Source organism: Stegodyphus dumicola, chromosome 11, assembly GCF_044657685.1.
Source record: "Stegodyphus dumicola isolate Sdum_Otavi_A_Nest chromosome 11, ASM4465768v1".
Lineage (NCBI taxonomy): Eukaryota > Metazoa > Arthropoda > Arachnida > Araneae > Eresidae > Stegodyphus > Stegodyphus dumicola.
This window is the reverse complement of record NC_140778.1, coordinates 56565473-56580948: the sequence shown is the minus strand read 5'-3', so window position 1 is coordinate 56580948 and position 15476 is coordinate 56565473. Positions and strand designations below refer to the sequence as shown.

At 38.4% G+C, this 15476-nt stretch overlaps 1 protein-coding gene and 1 non-coding gene across 8 annotated transcripts in view; both read left to right on the top strand.

Moving 5' to 3' along the window:
• The window catches only part of LOC118191531 (uncharacterized), a 187992-nt gene that overhangs the window by 155716 nt on the left and 16800 nt on the right, over positions 1-15476 (top strand). For 6 of the 7 annotated variants that reach the window (XM_085826729.1, XM_085826726.1, XM_085826727.1 and 3 more), the window contains one exon: positions 6198-6264. The exons of the other annotated variant lie outside the window; for it this stretch is intronic. In XM_085826729.1, the coding sequence (XP_085682855.1) occupies positions 6198-6264 (67 nt within the window). The remainder of the gene's footprint in view (positions 1-6197; positions 6265-15476) is intronic. 7 annotated transcript variants of the gene reach the window in all.
• On the top strand, positions 8571-8643 carry TRNAA-AGC (transfer RNA alanine (anticodon AGC)). Its single transcript has one exon. It is a non-coding gene; the product is annotated as a tRNA-Ala (tRNA).

The window sequence follows — 15476 nt, the reverse complement described above, 5'->3', positions numbered from 1 at the left end:
GTGTGACAAGTGTGGCTGCAGAGTTCGGAATTGCTCACAGCATCGTTTCACGACTTTGGAGACAATTTCAAACTACAGGAACAGCTATCCGGGGGTTTAGTAGTGGTCGTCCACGAGGAACCCCACTCGCAGATGACCGGTATATTGCCTTACAGGCCAGAAGAAACAGGCGGCAGACAGCGGGAGAAATCGCTAGACACACGACACAGGCGACTGGACGACCGATATCGCGTTTTACCGTGGCCAGAAGACTGCACGGTGGTGGTCTCTTTGCACGACGCCCTGTACGGTGTGTACCTCTAACGCCTGCCCATCGGAGAAGGCGTTCTCTGTGGTGCCGGAATTGGAACACCGGAATTGGAGAGACAATGAATGGAGACGAGTACTCTTTACAGATGAGAGAAGATTCAGTCTGAGTAGCGATTCACATCGCATACTCATCTGGAGAGAGCGGGGAAGCCGCAATCATCCCTCGAACATCATTGAAAGGGACAGGTATGGAGGTGGCGGTGTTCTCGTTTGGGGAGGCATCATGCTTGGTAGTCGTACAGACCTTCACATCTTCGACGCAGGTTCAGTCAACGGGACCCGTTATTGTAACGAGATTCTTCTTCCATATGTGCGTCTTTTTAGAGGCGCTATGGGTCGGCAGTTCCTTTTCATGGACGACAATGCACCATGTCATCGCACAGTAGCTGCAGAACAGCTCTTAGAGAGTGAGGCTATTGAACGTATGGATTGGCCGGCACGATCTCCGGATCTCAATCCCATCAAGCATGTATGGGATTTTCTAGGCAGACGCTTAGCAGCTCGTACCTTACCACCAGTAACGATTCCGGAGCTTCGATTGGCGCTGCAAGACGAATGGGCAGCAATGCCTCAACAACTCATTGACACCCTCTCATTCTCAGCATGGGCAGACGCTGTGAAACCTGCCTAGCAGTCAGGAGAGATCATATCCCCTATTAAAGACCGGATGTTTATTGCTGGACACCCGTCACAGGGATGTTTCGGCCTTCACTCGCATTGCGCTCCATGCTACTTTTTCAATAAAGCTTCTTTTTATCCCTCTGATTTCTCTTTTAGTAAGTGTTGCTTACATGACTCATGTCCTTACGTATTGGGGATCTTACGGTATTAAATGTGTTGATTTGGAAAGCTTTTATACAAAGTTATATTGAAAAAACCGTCTCGTTCTTAATTTTTGTACTTTTGTTTTTTAAAAGTGTGCAATGATGCTAAATCAGTGTATAATTACCAGGATAGAGACAACAGAAAACGACTGAAACCGGTCCTTATACATTTAAATACCTAAACTGTGATTGTTTTCTCTATTCCCCTTGATAATTTACATTAAAATCTCATTTGATCATCTTATAATGATTTATTCTCATTTAGTTATACTCTGCTTTATATCGCTACATATCTGTCGCCATCTAGGGTTTAATTTCTTAACAACTGATAGAATCTGAAAAATATATGTCGCCATCTGGTAGAAAGTTCTGTCACATAAGTTTTACCAATATGTTATCTATTAAATTAACTCAGTTATTTTGTATCTCATCCAGTTAATCTTTAACTTAATTTAATTCAATCGAAGTAACTCTTATTACCTTCAAAATAGACTCACACCATTCAATGATATTGTTCATTATGTTATTCCTTTTAACCCCTCCCCGCGACCAATGCCTGTCTTGCAAGTGGATACACTTCCTTTTCAGATTCGCCATTGGCCAAGACGACCAGTAGCTCCGCCCTCTTTACTCAAGTACCTTCAGAGACAACGCCTTCAATCCAGACGAGCTCTCGCCATTCTGACGCTAGCACGCAGCAACAGATATGCATTACTGCATGCCTAGGGTTTTGATAACACTTGCATTTACACCGCTGGACATCTACGGGAGAACTGTCTCAACGCTTGCTGTATCTGAAGACTCTAAAATTGCACTTTCACCAGATTTTTATCTCAATTACAAACTTTGTCACGTTAGGTTAGAAAAGATATGTCTTTTTCGTACGAGTTCTACACAGGATGTGCTTTTTTAACCCGGGTGCCTGCTGAGAAGTGTTTCTATCACCTGAGTCTTCAGATTTTCAGCATACAAGTTCACAACCTGGTGATTCACAAAGAAATCAATTATGTATTTCAGAAAGTGAGAACAAGTCACCTAAAGAGTTTGTTGCTGAGAAAGTGTGCAATGATGTTAAATCAGATTTGTTAAAAGAAGTTAAGACAGTTAATGAGCTTCAGAACAGTGAAAACAGTATGTGACTTTGAAAAGAAATAGTTTGTTCCATGTGATAAAATACCAACAGCGTCAAATTTGGATTGTATAATTATAGAAAATAGCACTACGGAGTTGAGGTGTACAGCTTCACACTTGAGTGATCCAGCAAAAAGTAAACTAAATAGCTCAGGTATGAATTTAAATGACGCTGAGTATCCTAATCAAATAAATAAATTCATCTTACGTACACGCCCAAATATTTTGAATGCAGAAAATTCTAAAAGTAGTGGTAATTATAACATTTCAAGTTCTCGAGAAAATGAATTTAATGATGTAATGGAAAAAGTGGTTAAAAATGTAGTACTACTAAAAATGTAGTAGGCAAGTGGCGAGGAAAAGAAAGAAGGAAAAACTAACAAAGCAAGTGAATTGATAGATGATAAAGATGACTGTGTCTTGCTAGTAGATTCAGGTCATGATATTCAACCTGTCCTAGATAAACGTGAAATTTTAAATAATTCTGTTGTTAATCAAAATCGTAATAACAACCTTGTATTTAGCGTAAGTATATTGAAACACTCAATCGATTTCGAGGGCAGCTAAAGGTCCCTCCTCATCAGGAGAAAGAAATACCTAGAAAGAAGATACAGTGGCCGCCTACTTTTACTGAGCCAGGCTATCTGATCAAACATGTAACACAAAGGACAAGAAAATTAGCGAAGTTAAAAATAGGGAGCGAGGTGCAACTGCAACTTCACGCTCAAAATCTGAACTTCGAATAATGGAAAGCAACCACTGAACGGATTTTTATACCCTCTGGTAGTACCAAACGCGAGGAGGTAGCGCCATCTATCGGCAAAAATAGTAATTGAATTAAAATAGTAGAATTTTAAAGGAGAATTTTAATTCATTAGGAAGGATTGGATTGGACTTAAAATCATTAACTAAACATGCTAAATCTTTGTGAATATGAAAAGCCTCAAGAAAATGCAATTCACCTATGGAAGAAGCCTTTTGGATAATTTTTGCAAAAATTATCGAAAAGGCTTCTTCCTTTTTTTGCAAAAATTATCCAAAAGGCTTCTTCCATTTAATTTTTGCAAAAATTATCCAAAAGGCTTCTTCCATAGGTGAATTGGATTTTCTTGAGGCTTTTCATATTCACAAAGATTTAGCATGTTTAGTTAATGATTTTAAGTCCAATCCAGTCCTTCCTAATGCATTTAAAATTCTACTATCTTAATTCAGTTACTATTTTTGCCGATAGATGGCGTTACCTCCTCGCGTTTGGTACTACCAGAGGGTTTAAAAATCCGTTCAGTGGTCTTTCCATTATTCGAAGTTCAGATTTTGAGCATGAAGGTGCAGTTGCCCTTCGCTCCCTATTTTTAACTTCGCTAATTCTTTGTACTTTGTGTTACATGTTTGATCAGATAGCCTGGCTCAGTAAAAGTAGGCGGCCACTGTAACTCTGATTAAAAATCCGGTTATAACCACATGCAGTGCTGATAAGGACCACGTGTTTCTGAGACTTCTTCCCCTTTATTTTTTTTTTTCTTTCTAGGTATTTCTTTCTCCTGATGAGGAGGGACCTTTAGCTGCTCTCGAAATCGATTAAGTGTTTCAATATACTTCCGCTAAATACAAGGTTATTTTTACGATTTTGATTGTCACATTAGCGTGTTTCTCTTCTAGTCTAATTCTGTTGTTCCTGCTAGTAAAGAATTTCAGCATCATTATTCAGTTAATACCAATGAAAATACTACTACTACACTCATTAACCTTTTATTTTAACAAAAGTATTGCCAGATGTAACTTTTAAAGAGACACTCCAAGAAGAAGCTTTACGTAGTCCAGAATTAAGAAAATTACTTTCAGTTGAAAATATAGATATGAAATATAATCCTACTGCACCTCAGAATCTTGATAGGACAAATAGTTTGTCTGCAGTTAATAAAGCTTTAATACCCTCAGTTAGTCTTAACAGTGGTGATCTGCATATCGTAAATGAGGAAAAAAGCAGCAGCACAAAAACTTTTCAAAGTAATTTCAATACATGTTTAAATAAAAGTCTTACTGTGAATAGTCAAGTAAATAAACTTGTACAATTACATGAAGATATGCATGTTGGTTGTACTAATGTTAATATAAGTCAGGATCAATTAAAGACTGTAACTAATGAACATGAGCATAGAGTTTCGCTTTTTCAAAACATGCATTCTTCAAAATGTACAAGTTCTGACCTTGACGTAGAGAACTCGGTTGATAAGTGTGCTATCTCACAAGATACTGTTACAATCAATAATACAAAAAAATCTGAAAAAAATATCTTAAAACCCGCAATGACCTCAGTTGCTTTTATGTCTAGTTTTGACAAACAAACGTCTAAAGAGCATGAAATTCAAGAACTGGATTCTACGACTTCAGAAGGAACTTCACACAATTTATTTGGAAAGTTCAAACTTGATAAAGGAATGCCTAATTTTATGGACAGTAAATGTTTCAGTTCTAAGGATGTGCATGAAGTTCAAAAATTGGATTTTGTAAACTCAGTAGGAGCTCTATCTAATTGTTTATTTGGAAAATTTAAATCGTATGTGGAAGAATCGTCAACATTTGATGAACTTCTTTTGGAAAAGATGGCAAAAGGAATATTTGATGGACTTGCGTACATTTCATCAAGTGCGGAATCCATCTGAAACAAATAAAATACGGAAAGGGGACATTGTCCTACTACAAGAAGATGTTAGACCTCGCCACACCTGGAAAAGGGCCCGTGTTGAGGAGCTAATTCTTGGCCGCGACAAGAAAGTCCGTACTTGTGTTCTGCGCACCAATGAACATACCATTACCCGACCTGTGCAGCTGGTCATTCCCCTGGAGGTTGACCAGGGTGGGGAGGATGTTGCGGCAAAGCCAGCGAAACATTAAAAATAACATTACCCTTTTTGTGAATGGCATCACTTACGTTTTTGTCTTCATAAAATGTCTTTTTCTTGTTCTATACCTTATGTTTATGTTAGGTATAAAATACTATCTCCTAATAACATTGTTCTTCAAAGCCGCCCAGACGGTATAGTGGCTAGGAGAGCATTAATGCGATACCGAAGGGCTCGGGTTCGAATCCCGGAGATGGCATGGATTTAAAATTGTCTGGCGCTTCATAGGAGGTAATGCTGGCCGCCTATTAGGTGCCTCCACAATAAAATAGCCACCACTTAGGAGCGGCCAATGCCGTTATAGGCAAGTGCCCGTCATTGGAAAAAAAATTTCTTCTTCAAATCTTATCTCAGTTTTTTGCGCTGTTCTCCTTTCTAGGTACACACGTTTTGGCTTAAAAGTACATCAAAGAATTGCGGAGACACCGCTTCGTGCAAACCTTGGCAACAGCGGTTATCTAGAAGACGCATTTCCTTCGGTTCGAATCCCGGGAACGGGCTGGCTGCATGGGCTTTTTCGTGGTTTTCCCCATGTGTAACGTGTATACGAGCCAGGTTCCCTTAGAAAGTCCTCCGCGAATGCATCCCCTCCTTTAAGCAGATAGCCCTCGTCTGCTTTGCCGTAATTAAATAAATCAATCCAATTCAATCCTTTTAGAAAACTTTGACCAAGATTCTGTATTACTGCAGTTTCTTGCCTTGTTGGTAAATTCCACAAACTCATACTTTAAAACTAAGGAGAAAAAATATCACGATCTGTTTATAAAAACTGCTGGAACTTTGAATACAACAAAAAAGAACGCTATACGAAAATAGCGACGTTGCTTGACTAGCGACTTATTAGGAGCATGGTTGTCAGAACAACAGTTACGCGCTTGCCAGAGTTTGGCGCATTCTGAAAATCTAGCAAAGTATCTTTTATTTTCATTCTTTTGGCATATATTTAAATTTCATATCAGGATAAGAAAAAAAAACAGTTTTTATTTAATCTTTTCTAATGAAAGTTAGTTTGAATTTTTTTGTATTTTAGAGATATGTCTTCCTGACGACTGTAACGCTGGAAAATGCAATATAATTGGAAATACTTATGAATGCATGTAAGTATTTATTCTTACAGTATTATTACTCACAATTTTTTCTGACAATATTATTACTCACAATTTTTTCTGACAATATTATTACTGACAGTTTACTTACGGTATCGTCACTCACAATTTTTCTGACAATTCTTACTGTATTATTACTGCCAAATTTTCTGACAATTCATGCAATATTATTACTGACAGTCCTCTTACAGTATATTACTGACAATTTTATGGCAATTCTTATAATATTATTACTGACATTATCTTACACTACTTTTACTGATACGTTTTCTGACAATGCTTACATATTATTACTGACAGTATCCTTACAGTATTACTACTGATAATTTTTTCCTGCAAACTCTTACAATATTATTATTAACAGTAATCTTACACTATTATTACTAATATTTTTCCTGACAATTCTTACAATATAATTGTTACAGAAGTTTTACAGTGTTATTAATGACAATTTTTCCTAACATGTTATAATTGACAGTATTCCTTCAGTGTTATTAATGACAATTTTCCCTAACATTTTATAATTGACAGTATTCATTCAGTATTATTCCTGACAATTTTTTCTGAAAATTGTACGGCATATTAATAAAAATTTATAAGAGACAAAAGGACTGCGGAAGGATTTGAATAAAAATTTTCATCTGAAATATGTGTAATTATAAAACAATCCAAATTGAAGCGGAAGCAATAACGTTTAAAACAGTTTAGCTCTCAAATTGCAAATTACTAGCTTTATAACTGCTGTCATTTAATTTTCAATTTCCAATCCTTACCTTTTAAAACTGAGCTATGTCCACTTTAAAAGGTCGTAATATTAAAAGAATACTAAAACTGAAACTTCATTTAATTCTAGAATTACTTAGATATTCAGGTACTAATCTAATCAGAAGTTAGTTCGGCTCAAACGAAGAAAATTCTCTCTAGGGTGAAGAATATTTGAACAAAACTCGTATATTTTTTGGTGAATGTATGTATGTGTTCAATATTTCATACATGTTTTCGCAGTGTTATGAATCCTCTCGCTATAGAAATTCAAATATCTTTCAATCGTAATCGATCAATTCAAATACCTTTCAATCGTAATCGATGAATTCAAATGTGTTTCAATCGTTATTATTCTCTATTAACTCATACAGAGAACAGGATATGCGAATTTGTAACTCTCACGCTACGAAACCATAAATAACCATAAATGGAGTTAGAACGATACATATATTACGAGAATTACCGGCTTGAAACCTTTGTAAAGGCGAGCGTTATAAAAGACCAATGAACAAAACAAGAGATGAGATTAAGAAAAAGCTTTCATTCGAATCGCACGTCTTCAACCTGTGCAAGGTCTAAAAATAGAGGCATCTTACGTAAAGGTGCAGTACCGTGGCCACCTCGATCCTCCACACATCAAATCCACGAGATATGTCAGAGGTGAAAGATGTCATAAAACGCTAACTTATACAGATTCTTCCTGCGATGTTAACGTTCGTGATTGTTGTCAACGGTCTCCCGCACGCAGTGCGATATTCTCTGCGAAGGTGGGCATGAAGAAAGAATGCCAATAAATTTGAAATTGCAATAAAAGTTTTTTGGTACTTACGTATTAACGAAACGAACTTAATAGAAGTCGCCAGGTTTTTCAGAATGTGTCAACTCTGCCAACTATGCTATTAACCATTTTTGGGACAACCATGCTCTTAACAAACTTTCAGTCAAGCAAGGCCCTCATTTTTGTAAGCATTTTTTTAAATGTATTGCTGTATAAGGCATTTTTTCCGCCTTCCTAGTATGCCTTCGTGGTGTAGTGGTCAGCACGCTCGACGCGCATTCGAGAGGTCAGTGGTTCGAGCACTGCTAATTATTCTTCTCTCCTGCTTCGAAAAATACTAATGTCTCTAGAGTGGCACCCCAACTAAGAAAGGTGGTGGATGATTCTCCATTCCCAGGATTTGGTGATTGGGGCACCTAATCGGCAGTTGCCCTTTAAAAGGGGGAGTACATAAAAAGCGGAAGCTCTTCAAAAGGGGGAGCCTTTTAAAAGGGGAGCCTTCTTAGCATGCTTTCGTGGTGTAGTGGTCAACGCGCTCGAAGTGAGGTCGTAATTCGAGTCCCGGTGAGGGCATTCCTCATTTTTCTTATCTCCTGTTTCCGAAAAATTCTAATAACTTTACAGTGGCGCCCGAACTAAAAAAGGTGGTGGATGATGATTCTCCGCCACCAGGATTTGGCGATTGGGTCCCCTAATCCCCAGTCATCCATTAAAGGGGTGAGTATATAAAGTATTTCTAACGCCTTCTTAGCATGCCTTCGTGGTGTAGTGGTCAGCACGCTCGACGAGCATTCGAGAGGTCAGTGGTTCAAGTCCCGGCGAAGGCACTGCTCATTTTTCATCTCTCCTGCTTCGAAAATGTCTCTACAGTTGTATTGCAAATTCCAACAGTTTTTATAAACAAATCTTAATATTTTTGGTCACAAACTTAGTTTTAAAATATGAGCTTCTGGAATTTTCCAACAGTGGAAGAAGCTGCGGCGAAATTTCTGCAAGAATATAGAATTTTTATGAAAATTTTCTAAAAGGAACAACAAGGAACTGCGCTTTCTCGATAAGCCGCTATTCCCAAGGATTGGACGAAGCCGGCGGGTCTCCGCAGATCTTCTCTGATGACTTTTTTAGCTAAAACAGATCTCTGTGTACTTCAGGAGAACAATAGCGCAAAAAAATCACCGAAAGATTTGAAGAAGCTTGTGAGGGTTTTACTTCTTTAATGTATCACGTAATTTTTATTTAACAATTCAAAATATTTAAAATTGCTAAAGTATGTTTCCTTTTCATATACATTGATAATATTTACCAACTCACAGTAAATATCGATAGTTTGGGAATCTTTCTAAGAAAAAGGGGCGAAAACCACAAATTTGTACCCGATAAGTCACTTTTACCTTTTTCATACGTAAAAAATTCCCAAATTGCGGCAACGTGGGGATTGTGTTAATATGTAAGTACGAGGGTAAGTTGAAAAATAAGTTTCCCCTGTCGACTGTGGTCAGAGTTGTGTAGGAAAGTCAAAAAATAGAATGAGGCATTAAAGATATGACATACCTTTATTTTTCCACATTGGTACCAAGTACATTGAGACATTTGTCATATCGCTTTGATAAGCTTCAAAAAGCCCTCCAGGAAAAAATCAGGGCTTTGCATATGGAAGAAGCGTTGAACGGCTTGTTTCACTTCAGTATTGCTTCCAAAGCGCCTTTCCCCGAGATTTTTCTTCAAAGCCGGAAACACATGGAAGTCGCTTGGTGCGGGATCAGGACTGTATGGCGGATGGTGTAGGCGCTCCCAAACAAGAGTTGCAATATGGTTTTGCGTTGCCGTCGCCGAATGTGGTCTGGCATTGTCATCCAACAGCAGAACGCCAGATGTGAGAAGGCCAGGCCGCTTTTTCCGAATCGCCTCTTTCAATTTCGACAGGGTGTCACAGTAGCGCGTAGCATTGATGGTTCCAACCTCCAAAAAGTCCAGCAACAAAACTCCTTGGGCGTCCCAGAAAACTGTGAGGAGCACTTTACCTGCAGAGGGAGTTGTTTTGAACTTCTTTCGGACAGGTGATGACGGATGTTTCCACTCCATAGATGCGACCTTCGATTCTGGCGTGAAATGGTGGACCCACGTTTCATCCCCCGTCACTATCCGAAACAGAAATTCATTGCCATCTTCATGGTAACGCACGAGATGTTCCAGGCTGACCCCCATGCGTTGTTCCTTGTGTGTCGAGGTCAATTGCCGGGGCACCCGTCGTGCTGATACTTTTCTGTATCGAAGAATGTCGTGGATGATGTTTTAAGTTCGCTCATGTGAGATTCGAAGTTCTTCCGCTACTTCATCGATGGTGATACGCCGGTTCGCTCTAATCATGTCATCCACCTTCCTGACATTTGCATCTGTAGTGGCCGTGCGCGTCCGTCCAGCTCTCGGTATGTCCTCCACTTGCTGACGTCCATCACTGAATGTGCGACACCATCTCCGCACCATTTGCTTCGACATCACACCTGGCCCATAGACTTCCACGAGGCGGTTATGAATTTCTGTTTCTGATACTCCACGTGTCCATTCATAGCGGATAACCGCTCTCACTTCCTCCTTTGACCACGAATTCAAAACGCACCTTCTCTCCATACCTACCGGGGCTCAAATGAGAGGCTGGTCTCCGCTTTCCGCAGGCACTGCAACACCGCCATCTGCTTGATTTGCAGCAACCTCTACACAATGGTGTATCGGTGACTTACGCGTTTTCCTGCTGTGTCGCCTTTCGCCCATAGCCGTTCAACGCTTCTTCCATATGCAAAGCGTGAATTTTTCTTCGAGGACTTTTTGAAGCTTATCAAGCGATATGACAAATGTCTCAACGTACTCGTACGAGAATAATAAAATAAAGGTATGTCATATCTTTAATGTCTCATTCTATTTTTTGACTTTCATACACAACTCTGACCACAGTCGACAGGGGAAACTTATTTTTCAACTTACCTACGTATTTATTCTCCTCCTCTCCTTTCTGGATTGTCGTTTGCTCTTTACAATACTGTACTTTGCAAATGTTCTATGCCGGCAATTTTCATCACAAGTATTTCAAACGATTTGGTGGTTTTTATCAGTTTGCGCAGAAAAAAATATGATGTTGCCATTCGAAAATTTCGAAATGTTTATACTGTAAACGTAACATGGAGAGCTCTATTGTTTTGAATCACCACATTCTCGAGGGCATACCTTTAAATGACAATTAATTTTGATTTGTTGAGCAATAGGCCGCTAGAGATTCTGCCCTGAAATCTGGCAATCGTATCTCATTATGTTTTGGTGGCCATTTTTATTTCCGAAATTCTCTTTTTGAGTTTCGTTTTGTTTCATCGCGTTGTTGTTCTTGTCAGTATCTCATGCCCTACCTGTCAGAATTTATTTGAAGAAAGAAGGAAGTCGGAGGAATTAATTCGATTCCATTAGAGAGGCAATATAGAAACAGTTTCCACTTGAAATAAACATTTATTGACATTTGCAACGGCCCTTCTACTCTTTTCATATTTAAACTTATTTTTCTCTAGTCTTATTATTATTTACTATGTGTTACAATATCAGATTTTTTGATTTTATTATATTGCGCACAGACAAAGATCTACCAATATTTCATGTGCATCCTATACCTAACACAAATTTTTTAATTAAATGAATTTTAATAAACTGCATGTTATAATATTCGCCTGTACCTGTAGAAATACATGCAAAAATAAATTGTTTCGGAAGAGGAGAAGGGTAGGGTGGTACGCAGAATATTCTTATTTCTAAAAGCGGTTATCACTCAAAAATCGCTGAGAAATGCAGTACGCGCCAAAATATACAGTACTGAAACTCGAGCATCTTGTTTGTGGATGGGGATTAGTTCCAGCTGCACGTGTTCTCAGTAGTGAAAAAGAGGTTGTGTTGTACACTTGTTTCCGGAAATGGGTTTCTCGACGGAGGAAAAAGTATTTATATTTGAGCATTATTTCCGTTCATAGGGAAGCAGTTATAAAGGTGGGATAAGATTGAAAAAAGTGGATGAACAATTCTTAGAGGAGTAAAATAAGATGGTGTGACGAATTCGAAAGACAAAAGGTAGCGTAACTGATTTTATTTGGGTTCTTTCTAGGCTATATGCAAAAAAATAAAAATAAATAAACTTGTAAAATATTGTTCTCGCAGTAGGGTGAATAAAATGAAAGTTCTTGTTTGGAAATAGTTCAAGATGAGGGTACGCTCAAGATGAGGCTGTCTTAAATTAATCGAATCTCTAAGCCGGTGGTTGCCGGACTGAGCTGTGTCCGAGCAAGATGCTCTTCGTAAGGTAGCGGCGAACCCAGATACCTCGCTGTAAATCTCGCTGTAAGAGAGATATTAATATCGCTCTACGCAGAGCGAAGCAAAAATTTGCTCGTGGCCGAGCTAGAAAACGCGAGAGAAGGTTTCTCTTTCTCCTTTCTGCAACTAACTCTCACTTTTTTCTCTCTGGAACTGCGTTCCATGATTTTGTTCAAGTTGTCCTGGGCATGTCGGAAAAACTTCTAGGATCCTTATTTGTCCGTAATTTTTAGAAGTGCCTCTTAATTGGCGAGAGCACTTTGAGTAAAAACTGGATATGATGAAGACAGCCTGGGGAAAAGTCCGTGGGACCTTTTCGATTCCAACTGGGGCTCTAAAACCGGGTGGTCTGAGACACTGAACCTATATACTGATGAAAAAGAACATAACAATGTCTCCCTTTGAACAGCTATGAGAGGAACAAAAAGCTGAGATTGTTTTGTTACTGCTGGTCACTTCCTCTTTCCGAGAATTCGCTAAGAAATACTCTGTCCGTGGGAACTTTCGTGGTGGTCATTCTTTTTCTGAGAACTTCGTGATGGTTGATAAAATAGCTTAAGACGTTACAACGGCATCAAGTAACACAGTTATGCTGTCTATTGTTATAAAAGTTGCCGTTCTGGTAGTGTACTGTGTCAACGGAAGGAATCGTCTAGTCTACCAGTAACTGTCTCGAAAAATGAGAACGATGCACATGCTCTCCAGCAGATACTGCATTCGGCCCGGCAAAGTCTACGACAAACGGCCTTGAAACTGAAAGTCAACACTACGTCCGTTCGCCGATTATTTAAGACATCGGTTCCGTATCGGATGCAAATTGGACAACGCTTGACAGAGCCAGATATGCGAGCCAAGATGGTGTATTATGGAATATTTTTGGCTATGGTGCACAGGATCCGGATTTCTTGAAGAATGTGTGGTTCTCCGACGGAAGTCACAGTCACTAGAATTGGCTATACCAATCGCCAGACAACTCGCTTCCTTAGTTTTGAGCTGTTAGATGTGATCGTCCAGAAACCGCTACATAGTACGTGTGTCATAAAATAGTGTGTCATCTCAGAACACGGTTTACTAGGCCCCTATTTTGTCGAAGATTAGGAAGGCAATGCTCTTAACGTCACCCAAAAACGGTATAGGTGTTTAGTGATGGAGCCATTTCTTCAGGATTTGAGAAAGTTCTGTCGTGCAAAGAGCATTCATAAGAATAGACAGTGGTATCAACAGAACCCGGCGACCAGCCATACCGCTCAAGAATCCCTAGATATGCTGCAGAAAAATTCCAGGACGAATCATGGTAAAAGCGGAGAATAGGCTGCATCAACAAAGTCCAGTAGGAGGAGCTGTGTGACGTCCCTAAATGGGTGGGACTAAGCTTATGACGTCACAATGTAGTCTCGCATTTACACTACGTGTACTTTCCACTTTTTCTTAAAAATAACAATAATAAATTGTTTATTATTGTAAATTAATATCAAATTCTTTACTTTTAATTTACATTTATAATATTTAAGCTTAGGCGTTACTGATAATAAGTATAATAAATTGTTTATATTTAAAATTACCATGATACAGTGAGCGAATTCTACCAATTATTAAAACGATAAACAACGTCGCAGTCTCTAATACTTGTAGAGCTTCAATATTTTCAAAGATTTTTATTAAATTATTATTATTTTTTATTATTATTATTTTTATTAATTTTTTATTTATACAAATAAAATTATTTCTTTTTAAATTCATATTGTGGAACATTTCAATTTTATCATTTTTACAAATTACCTTCTTGCAACGTAACGACATAATTCCTTACATACCAATAATTAGACAATTTTCATTATTTCTAAAATTTTTAAACTTTACATTAGTAAAAAAGAAGAATATTTTATATTGCATATGAACATCATTACATAGCTTTCATATCAGTTTCTAAAATTCCTAAATCACGTCATATTCTGTGTAGGCATGCTAGAATTCTACGCATTAATAAATAAAAAAAATCTAATTTCTCAGAATGAAAGAAAATAATATAATAAAATAAATACTACAAACTTGGAACACTAAGCAATGCTTCACATATGCACACACACACATATTATCAATGAACTCATATTATCAAGTGCAATTACGATACCAAACACTACGTATTAAAATATGAGGTAAACGTTACTTCAAGAGTTAAAGTTAAAAATTTTGCTACTGTTCAGTAGATCGTCGGGCTATCGATATATGTCGTAAGTCGGAAAGCGTTATAAACATATCAAAGCCAAAAAATTAAAAATACAATTTAAATGAAAAATAACGTCTTAAATATAATGCACAATACAAATTTAAAATACACTTACGATATGTTAAACATTGCACATAAATAAAGTTACATTACTGCTCGGCATCACACACAACCTCGTTTTCTCTTCTACACAACGATCAGTATTCGCTCGAAAAACATCAAAGAATTCCACAAACTCGGTGTCCATGTGCTCATCCATCTATTTTCACTTAAAGAAAAATCACAGAATTGCTCAAACTCGGCATTGCGCACCAAATTGACTTTGACCATGTGCACATCGATCTATTTTCACTTAAAAAAAATCCCAGAGTTGCATAAACTCGGCATTGCGCACCACATTGGCTTGCCCATGTGCACATCGATCTATTTTCACTTCAAAAAACATCCCAGAATTGCACAAATTCGGCATCGCGCACAACCTCGGCATTGCGCACCACACTGCCTTTGCCCACGTGCACATCGATCTATTTTCACTTAAAAAGATATCCCAGAATTGCACAAACTCGGCATCGCGCACAGCATTGGCTTTGCCCATGTGCACATCGATCAATTTTCACTTAAAAAAACATCCCAGAATTGCACAAACTCAGCATCGCGAACAACCTCGGCATTGCGCATCACATTGGCTTTGCCCATGTGCACATCGATCTATTTTCACTTAAAGAAAAATCAGAGTATTGCTCAAACTCGGCATTGCACACCACATTGACATTGACCATGTGCACATCGACCTATTTTCACTTAAAAAACATCCCAGAGTTGCACAAACTTTGCATCGCGTACAACCTCGGCATTGCGCACCACATTGGCTTTGCCCATGTCCACATCGATCTATTTTCACTTAAAGAAAAATCAGAGAATTGCTCAAACTCGGCATTGCGCACCACATTGACATTGACCATGTGCACATCGATCTATTTTCACATAAAAAACATCCCAGAGTTACACAAACTCGGCATCGCGCACAACCTCGGCATTGCGCATCACATTGGCTTTGCCTATGTGCACATCAATCTATTTTCACTTAAA